This window comes from Vicia villosa, linkage group LG6, assembly GCF_029867415.1.
Source record: "Vicia villosa cultivar HV-30 ecotype Madison, WI linkage group LG6, Vvil1.0, whole genome shotgun sequence".
Lineage (NCBI taxonomy): Eukaryota > Viridiplantae > Streptophyta > Magnoliopsida > Fabales > Fabaceae > Vicia > Vicia villosa.
The window spans coordinates 85005931-85016576 of NC_081185.1; the positions used below are offsets into that span (position 1 = coordinate 85005931).

The following is a 10646-nucleotide window of genomic DNA, read 5'->3' on the forward strand; positions in this document are numbered from 1 at the left end:
ATTTTCTAAAAAAATTACACTTAGACTAAAAAAAAATGATATTCATATGACATTTATTATAACCAAAAGTTCTCCATCAGGCTTCTTATTTTAATAGGGAATTTCGTAGTAAAAATGTTTTCACCCTAAGGTGACGTGAATTGGTCATTAATGTTGGAAATTTTTTAATGGTCCCTAAAACTTTCTTGGACACCTGGGCGAAAATATCAAAATGTCCCTAAAAATATTTTAAAAATGCATCTCCAAAATTTTTTTTTTTATTTTGGAAGTGCACTTTCAAAAACACAAAAAGAAAAGTGTTTTCGGAGATGCATTTCTGAACTCACCTTTTTTTTTTAGAGGGGTGTCTTCGGGGATGCATTTCGGAAATATTTCGGATATGCATATCTAAAAAAAATTCAATAGTTATTAAAAAATTAAAATTAAAGTAAATCAATACAATTAATAGTATAATTAATTATATTAATTAAAATATATTATTAAATATATATCATTATAATCAAGATATAATAATAATATTAATTTAATAAATATTTAAATTAACACTTTATTTACTATTTTTTTATGATACATAAAAAATTATTTGAAAAATTAATGTAATTGGAAACAAATTCTCGAAGTTAAGGATTGTGTGCAAATTCTCGTCTTCATTTGCAAAAGAAATTTGAAACAAAAGAAGTGTACATGATGCATCTCTACTTTAAATTTTAGCAAAATAGAGTGTCTAATCAATTTGCACACTGAGGGGTGTGTAAAAAAAAATAGTCCGAAAATGTATATCCAAACACTAATAGCAGTAGTAACTTTCCACAGTGGTGAAGGCGCACCCCTAAGGACGTGGAAAGAGTAACCCCCAACTTTTAATTGCAGCAAGACTACTTTCACTTCGGTAGCCCATCCCTTCTCTTCTATAGAATTACATGAATTCAAGAAATGTTCTTGCAGTTGGAAACTACAACACAATTACTATAGGTTTAGATGAGTGCATTCATTCATTGGCAACAGAAATAAGAAGTTTTCTTTCGATTAGTACAAACCAAAATGATCAAGACAGGACAAGATGCAAGCCACGGCATCCAAAAAGTATAATTAACATATCTATCCATGTTATGAGACAACCTATGTTCAAGTTCAACACTATTTTTTACATGTACTTTTTATGGTTGCAGGGAGCAAGGTGTGTTATCTTTTGGGTTACAGATACCTCAACACTTTTGCTTCATATTGTAATCAAACTTAAAGTGATATTGATCTGTATGTATGTGCTTCAGTAGCAAATAGCCAGACACTACTCTAGTTTTCTGGAAACAAAAATTTTCATCACCTTAGTGATAAAGTTCATTCTTTCTCCTCCAAGTTGGAAGGTTAACCCTTGAATTGAATCAAAATGTTTCAAACCTTCCTTCCTTGGCATTAAAATCATTTTCACATTGGGGGTGCACGTATCTCAAATGGAACAGCAGCCATGCTTGCATCTCCAACAATTATCTCTATCATTCGCTTCTTTTCTCCCTTTCCGTATGTTGTTAATTCTACCATGTCAGTCCTATTATAAATAGGGTCTACACTTTACATGCTTCGTCTCCATCAATCATTATCAAGACCAGCAACATCATGTAAAGAAATCAGTTCTACAAAAGATAGAAATCTCATTTTGTATCAAGGCATAAAATAATACAATAAATAATAGAATACTATCTAAAACATCTTGTTTTCTTACCTTGCTCAATCTTTTTAAGATTCTCAAATTCCACATTTGTATGCAAAGGTGAAGAAGTTGCCGTAAGCCAATCTTGGACGCAAATAAGAGCTTCCATTGTTATTGGCGGTAGAGAACTTCGATATGAATCAAGCACCCTTCCACCGAGACTAAAGGCAAATTCAGAGGTCACGGTGGAGACAGGTATTGCCAAAACCTCTCTTGCAATGTTTGCAATGATTGGAAATCGGCTTGAGTTTACCTTCCACCAGTTTAGGACATCCAAATCTCCACAACTCTCTAAAGCTTCGTCTAAGTACTTACTTAACTCGGATTCAGATTTGTTGAACTCACTTGACTGGTAAAATTTATTGAAGCCATATGGATCATTATAACCGCCTTCGTTAGAGTTAGTGTGAGACACCTCTGATCCACCATTATACTCTTCAAAAAGGGAATTCAAAGAAGACTTTAACTTATCTATCAAATAAGTTGCCTCCCCGCCATTATAATTTTTATCGGCACACCAACTTACAAATTTCACTTTGTGTCTAGGGTCTAATACGAGAGCTGCCAGCAACAACATGTTTAGGCTACGGGGATTTCCCCAAAACTTATCGTATTTCTTTCTCATGTTTTTGGCCATTAAACTTATATGTATATCTTCAGAATTGCACATTTGCTTAATTGCAATTCCAATACCAAGGACCTCAAACATATACAGATTGCTAGTCACACAAGAGGAACTAGAGATGCGTAGAATAGCGTCATAAAACAATTTCAAAAAAGGAAGGATTGAGCGTAGAATTTCCCAATCTTCAATTGTAGGGACACCTTTTTCCTTCTTTAACTCATCAACATATTTAAGATCTTTCACCTCAAGATTTTCAAATGTCTTACGATGTTTCAATGCATCATCTAACATTAAATATGTCGAGTCCCATCTTGTTTCAAAATTTGGACAAAAGAAACCTTTATATTCAATGTTTTGTTGCTCAATACATGCTTTGAATCTAGAAAATCTCAAAGGAGAAGATCTTATGTACCACACGGCAGAACGAATTCTCACAATAGAATCATCAACTTCCTTTAAACATTCTTTCACGATCAAATTCAAAAAATATGCACAACAATGCATATGACTGTAGTCTCCATTCAGAACTAAACTATTCTGAGACACAAGCTGGTCTTTCAGATGTGGAGTCTCACCATCATTAAGTGAGACAATGTCGTTCGTTAAACTAAGCACACAATTTACCTCCCATTCATTCAAGCACTGCTCCACTATCTTAGCCATAACCACTTGTGAGTGGCTTGTGACTTGAGAAAAATTTAAAACCTTCTTGTGCATCTTCCAGTCATTGTCGATGAAATGCGCTGTCAAACACATGTAACAAAAGCTTTCAGCAGAAGTCCATGTGTCAACAGTGAGGCAGACTCGTTGACAGTGTTGAGAAAGAAACTTCTTCAACCTTGTTTTTTCTGTACCCCACAGTCTCAAAACATCATGAGCTAATTCAATGCTTGAGGGGACCTTAAATCTCGGTAGCACAACGCTCATAAAATTGTGAAAACCTGCATGCTCCACGCGCTCAAGAGGAATATCCATATCTATGAACATCTTCACCACTACATTTTGGATTCCCTCTTGGTCAAACACGGGTGTCAAAGGAGAAGTACAAATATTTCCCTCCACATTTTCCGTTGAGGACGAAACTGACTTTTGCCTCTTGTTAACATCGTTCTTGGGTTCATCCTTATCCTTGCATCTCGTATAATGAGCCCTCATGGCACTAGTTCCTTTATCATACTTGATCAAGGAGCCACAGTAATTGCATTTAGCTTTCTTCGTTGTTTCTGACTCTATTGTAAAGTGATTCCAAGCTTCAGATCGATTCCTACGCGGCTTAGAGAGAGGTGGAGAGATAGCAAGTGGATGGATAGAAACCATGTGTTCTGCTGTCTCCGAGGCTAACATGTCATCACAATCACCCATATTCACAGTGTTTCTGTTTTACATTAGAAATTAGGACATAAAATCAATGCTAAGAAACGCAATGCTAATAGATTTGGCATGCTCTTATCCCATTAAAAAATAAACTTTTTCTTAATTTGGTTAAGGAAGTTCTTAAATCTTATATGATCAAACCATCACAACCATTCAGATATTAACAGCACTATACTCTAAGGAAGCAAAAAACCAAAAAAATAAAATAATAGAGACAGAGTGAATACCTGAAGACAGTGACTTTAAAAGCGTCAGTGGAATCAAATACCAAACTAAGCAGCTGAAAAAAATCCTTGTTGAAGTCTTTAACCTCGCTTGAGTAAATCAAACTTCAAACAACAAAATGAAATCAATTAAGCTAATGGATGAAAACCAAAATCAAAATCATATGAAAAAACCAAAATTTAAGCGACAATCAAACAGAACGAGCGAAATACCTTAGTATTATGCATGAATAAAATCGCGAAAACCTGAGATTTTTGAAATCGCACAAAACGAAACAGAGCGATCGTTGATGTTAGAGTGATCCGAGTGAAATTACGAGTAATGAATCGGATTTTGTGATGGAAATGCAGGGAGAAATGGAAGAGGATCGGAGATGAATTAGGGATTAGGTTTAGGGTTCTTCGATTGTGTGGTTGTGAAAGTGGGTATCCATTATCCAATATTCAGAGTCCAAACCGGCTAAATGGGTACTTGAACTGTAGGTATTATTTTGCTCACAATGGACCGGGTTTAGCAATCGTATTTTTAATATGTAATTGGCTTGAATTTTTATTTTTTTTGGGTTAAATATATTTTTAGTCCCTCTAAAATTATTCAAAATAGTTTGTAGTTCCTGTAAAAAAAATATTGACTTTTAGTCTCTATAAAATTATTTTTGCATTCAGTTTTAGTCTTTGTAGAGGGACCAAAAGTGAGTGCAAAAATAATTTTATAGAGACTAAAAATCAATATATTTTTTATAGGGACTAAAAGTCAAAATTGAGATATTTATATGGATAAAAAACATATTTAACTTTTTTTTTATGAAATGTGTCTATAAAAATAAGATTTAAGAAGTATGTTTTGGACGAGAAATATTTACGTAGAAAGGCATCTATCTATATTTATATTTTTAAAAAATTAAAATGAGCGAAAAATTTTAATTTATTTATTTTGAATTTAAATTATAGAGTGTGGAGATAATAAAAGAGGGAGAAATATTTTATTAATTTATTAATAAATAAAAAGTTATAATTGATTTTTGTGAAAATTAAATATTATGTTCTATGTAAGTATTTATTGTTTTGGCTATAAAAAAAGTATTTTTCTTTTTGAATTTATGATTTTGTAAAAAGAAAAAAAATTGATATAAAATGTGAATTTCTCTGATAATTTCTTTTAGGTATTTCAAGAAATGTTATCCATAAATGAGGTTATTTGATCAATTTTAACATAATGGATTTTTTATTAGGCTACTTAATTATCTGTTTGTAAAGTATGTTTAATCTTAACTTCTTCAAAATATTTGAAAATTTTGTTCACTCCTTTCTATCCATTTGGAGTCGACTCTCAAACAATATGGGTCGACTCCCTTGCTTTCAGGAGTCGATTCCCACTTCGAATGAGTCGACTCCCGTAGTTTAAAATGGTCAATTTTGTAATTTTGCAACCCTATTTTATCTGTTTTGTTCTTTCACACACTCACACATATAAATAGTCATTCATGCATCATTTCTCATTATTGAAACCAAAAATATACACAAAATTGTTTCATCATCTTCATTCCCTCAATGCATACATAAATGACTGTCTTGATCAGACTTAGTAGAGTTCTCAGAGGTCGCTAAAAATTTCTTTTTCAAATTTTTGTATTTACCAAGAAGAAGGTGATGTTTTTTCATCATTTCAGATAAACAAGATTCAAGTTCGTTGCGTGAGATAGAAGATAATACCTCTGTGTCATCTTCAGAGTTTGACTCATCATTTGATGTTGGCTCACATTCTAAGATGACTTCACTAGTGACAGTTTTAGCCATGAGTGCCACAATTGCATGCTCTTCATTATAATCTTCTTCTTTTGACTCTAAATCATCCCATGTTGCCATGAGACCCTTCTTCGCCTTGAATACTTTCTTGGGTTTCTTGTCCTTTCTGAGCTTAGGATATTCATTCTTGTAGTGTTCAGGTTCTTTGCACTCATAACAAGTAACTTCTTTTCCAGAAGCTTTCTTCTGACCAGATGTGGATTCAGATCTACCTTTTGTTCTTCTTGGTCCTCTGAACTTGCTTGTTTGTGCTTCCATATCTGACTTATTCTTCTAGATTGAGAGAAAGTTCATCTTCACTTGAATCTTCTTCATATCCTTCTGATTCTTCTTCTTCAGCTTGAAAAGCCTTTGTCTTTTCAGACCTAGACTTCAAAGCCACACATTTATCTTTCTTTTGAGACTCATCTTCCCGAAGCTCAATCTCATGACTTCTTAAAGAACTTATCAGTTCCTTAAGACTAGTATTGTTCAGATCCTTGGATAACTTCAAAGTAGTAACCATTAGTCTCCATTTCTTAGGCAGACTTTTGATAATCTTCTTGACATGATCTACCATAGAATATCCTTTGTTTAGAACCTTGAGTCCTGCAACAAGCATCTAGAATCTTGAAAACAATGCTTCCACATATTCATCATCTTCCATTTGAATGCTTCATATTTCTGGATTAGGGCTAGAGCCTTTGTCTCCTTAACTTGAGCATTGCCTTCATGAGTCATTTGAAGAGAATCAAAGATAGACTTGGCAGTCTCTTTTTCTATGATCTTCTCATACTTAGCGTGGGAAATAGCAGATAGTAGAATAGACCTAGCTTTACAATGATTCTTGTAAGCTTTCTTTTGATCATCTAACATTGCACTTCTTGCAATTTTGACACCATTAGCATCTATTGGATAACTATAGCCATCAACTACCAGGTCCCATAGATCAAAATAAAAAGCCACGAAGTACTTTTCAATTCTATCCTTCCAATAGTCAAACTTTTCTCCATTAAACATGGGAGGTTTTGCACTATACTGATCTCTATCCTTATTTTCAACAACAACAACTTTTCAGCCATTGTTTTTCACACAGTCTGGACCGGTACTGAACACTGTTAAGTGCTTGATAAAAATTCAAACCTTTTACCAACTTAGAACCCGAGCTCTGATGTCAACCGAAGGTGTGAAAAACACTAGAAAGGGGGGGGGGGTTTGAATAGGGTTTTAACACCAAAAGCTTTTCCCTTTTAAAAGAAGTAGTTTATTGATAATAAAGATAAATATGCAAGAAGGAAAGAACAAGGTATGTGATAAGTTCTAATTTGTAGTGCTTTTGTATATATAATTTTGTGGCACTTATCGTGTTTTTATGTAAATTCCGTTGAATAATCTTCCGTTTAGTGTGTAAATACGTTTAGTTTGTTTATACTCGTGCTTTAATTCATTTTTGTACCTTTTGATAGTTTTCTATTCATTTTGTAGGTATTGTTTATACTCGTGTTATGAGAATTATTGGATTAATTAAAAATGACATTTTGTTCAAAGACAGGGTGAACGGAGTCAGGATATTTTCCTTGTTGCAAAATCTTTTAGTCCATTTTTTATTTCTAAAATCGTTTTGGATGTGAAATCCTATAGAGGCGCTTTTATAGTTGGTCTTTGTTCTTACATTATAATTAGATTGAGTACCTTTGTGCTAGTTTTATTACAATCTCTGTTTATTAACAAAACCAAAAATAACAATAACAATAATAGACTATTATTGCATTTAAATTTTTTTCTTAATATGTATTAATCCGGTTATCAAATGTCACAATTTCAATTTCTTATTATTAAGTTACACCTAATAGAAAAATAACAAACACACAAAAATACAAAATATTATTCCTAGACAAAGTTGTACAAATACACATCATTTCCCAAACCACAAACACACACATAAATCCTAGACAAGATGTACAAATAAAGCAGAAAAATTGCAGTATTCAAGTTCACACTATAAATGTTACAGAAAATAATATACTATGCTATCATTGCTGGCCCTAGTGATAAGAACTTGTTCATGCTTTCTTTCAATGGAATCCAAAGGTAACATCTTCAAGCGTAAACTGGAAGGAAGAATCATATAGGAGACAAATGAAAACCATGCCATTTGAAATATATGAATCTTGATTTTGTTTGTTTACGTTAAGAATAAATCAATCAGAATAAATTCTCTTCCTTTATTCTGTGTGTTGCACCAACATGTTATCTGGTACTAAAGTAACTGGTCGGTGCAGTAAAGTTATAAAATATTTATACTCTTAATATAACCGTTTATATCTACTTGGTTGAAAACTTTTAGCTTTACACGTTAAAAATTAATCCTAAAATATTAATAAGATTTTAAATTGTGTGATAACAGTTTCTTTATAAAAAATTATATGGATAGATAAAGCTGACAATTAAAAAAAAATTTGTTAGCTATGAGAATGAGAAAACATAGATTTGAAGGCTCAAATTCAATTCTAATAATGTTTTCTCAAATATAGAGTTGAAAGGTAAATGAAATTACAATTTAAAATCATAAGAAAATTATTTATGCTGCAATTACAAGTTAAAATATTCTTACTTACACAAAAAAAAAACATTTTTACATTGTTAATGCTTATATTGCAAACAATATTACGTTACCTACCCATCATAGTTTTAATCTTTGAGCACATCCAATGGTACTTTTAAGAATTTAAGATAGTCTAACAATTTAATTTATATTCAATTTTTTTTACTTAAAATAGTAAGTGTTTTCAATTAATATTAATATGAAAAAATAATTTAATATTTTTAGACTAAGCTAGAAAGTTATTGTCAAATGTCAAATAAAGACAGAAATAAAATTCTAATGAAAATTATGAAAATAAAATTGAACATAAAACTAAGAGTAAATATATAAAATAATGAAATAAAACTGAATGTAATATTTTTTTTAATACAAAAATTGAATGTAATATTTTAATGAATCAAAATTTATAGAGATTTTTTATACAAAAAACTGAAACATTATACCAAAATTGAATGTAATATATATATATATATATATATATATATATATATATATATATATATATATATATATATATATATATATATATATATATATATATATAATAGCCTTTTAAAATAAATATTTTTTTTTGGTTACATAAATAAATAAATAAATATATTAGATCTATTGAAATTTACAATTATAATGGAAAATTTAATTCATATACTTTATTAATTTAAAATGTTTTACAATATCAGTTAATTATAATGATTAAATCATTTGAGATACTTTAATTCTTATCATAACTATCAATTAAACTATACTTATAAACAATTGTCCAGCTAGTATATACTTTTTCAGAGAACAAAAATTAAATATTTTGGGCCATCTTTACTATATCTTAGATATGTATAAATCATGGAAGTTAGATCTTAATATGTATAAATATTAGTTGTTAGTAGAGAAGTTTAAGCTATAATCTCTTTATTATTTCAAATATATCCTCACCAACCAATATTTAAAATCTGACTAATGAAAAAAATAAAGTATACTTACTACATTAAAGCATATATAATTACCAAAAAGATATGAAAAATGATACTCACAAAAATTCTGGAAGAAGTTAATTGCACCCCTTTAAGAATTATACGTACAGTTACAAAAGTAGCATCATTTGGTAGTTTCCTGATTATTATCTCTTCGAATTTTCTTGGCGCCATGTGAATCAGAAAATGGAATATGCTTAGTAGTTTGGAACAATAATTCAACCTCTTTTGACAGATCAAGTGGTAACTGTCTGCAGTTGCAGTACTGATCATTGTATTCTGCTCTTCTTTTCAGAGACTGTTTCATTTTCTTTGGTGCAGGTGGACATGTGAGCACTGTAATCTTGTGGTCCAATGTTGTTGGAGTTCTAAAACCATCTTCATCTTCATCTTTCTCTTCAAGCTTTTCTTCTTCTTCTTCTGGTGATGATGATGGTGATGGAGTTTTCGAGGTTTCTTCGGTTTCTACCATATTGATCTCTTCTTCTTTATCATTTTTTATAAGTAAGAATTCTTCTGGATTTGATGACATGTTTGAGAAATGATGCATGAAGCTAAAGAAGAAAACAATGAACAAATATAGGTATTAAAACAATGAAAAAGAGATAGAAAAAGAAAGAATAGGTGATAAAGAGAGAGTTATAGGTATATTGTTTGTTACAGTTGTTTGTTTATAGAGAGATCTTAGAGTGGAATATAATAATCAATGGAAAATCTGTTATACTCTTTGTTAATGTTTAATGATTTCTCTTTGGCTTTACTTTTTGGGGATGGATTCTTTCTCTTTGTTTTCAGTGTATTCTCACAAAAGAGTGGAAGTTGAAAGGGTTTTATTATAAGATGCACTGGATCCTATAATTTCGGGTCATATCATGTAATGATGATGTAGTGTGTTTATTTTCACTGTTGCAACCAAAAGTTACTCCATATACATAAAATACTTTTTGTTTTTATAATTTATATTTTTAATTTTTTTATGAAATAAATTTAATTAATTTCCAATAGCAATTGATGTTTAATACAAAAAAGAATAATATTAAATATATTATGCCTAGTCTAAGAATTGACTGTTTTAGTTAGAGTATGAAAATTTAAAATACTTTTTTTTTTATATTATAATTTAATGTTTATGTTATTTTTATTTAAAGTGTGTTGGGATGAGAGATTTAAATGAGAAAAAGTGATTTTTTAAAAAGAAATTTAAACTAATTTATCCAAAAATATATTAGAATTTTCACATATAATATAATTATTTTGCTAATATTTAGTACATATCATTTATTATTTAAGATATAAAATTGTAAAAAAAATTAAAGTAATATATGTGGTAGTGTCAATTCAATTTTCGTTAGACTTA

General features: G+C 30.4%; 1 protein-coding gene across 1 annotated transcript; it reads right to left on the minus strand.

The window, feature by feature from the left end:
• Nucleotides 1-1474: 1474 nt before the first annotated feature.
• Nucleotides 1475-4413, minus strand: LOC131609283 (zinc finger BED domain-containing protein RICESLEEPER 2-like). Its single transcript, XM_058880979.1, has 4 exons — nucleotides 4145-4413; nucleotides 3935-4036; nucleotides 1721-3708; nucleotides 1475-1631 (listed from the first exon to the last, which is right to left on the minus strand). Exons 3-4 carry the CDS (start codon nucleotides 3693-3695, stop codon nucleotides 1588-1590), a joined length of 2019 nt encoding a protein of 672 aa, XP_058736962.1. The 5' UTR covers nucleotides 3696-3708; nucleotides 3935-4036; nucleotides 4145-4413; the 3' UTR covers nucleotides 1475-1587.
• Nucleotides 4414-10646: the final 6233 nt, after the last annotated feature.

Excerpts from the sequence above, each read along its gene's own strand:
- LOC131609283 (XM_058880979.1), bottom strand. The coding sequence starts at position 3,695 with ATGGGTGATTGTGATGACATGTTAGCCTCGGAGACAGCAGAACACATG. Across the intron at positions 1,632-1,720 it reads TCTTAAAAAGATTGAGCAAG|AACTGATTTCTTTACATGAT; the intron begins GTAAGAAAACAA and ends TATCTTTTGTAG.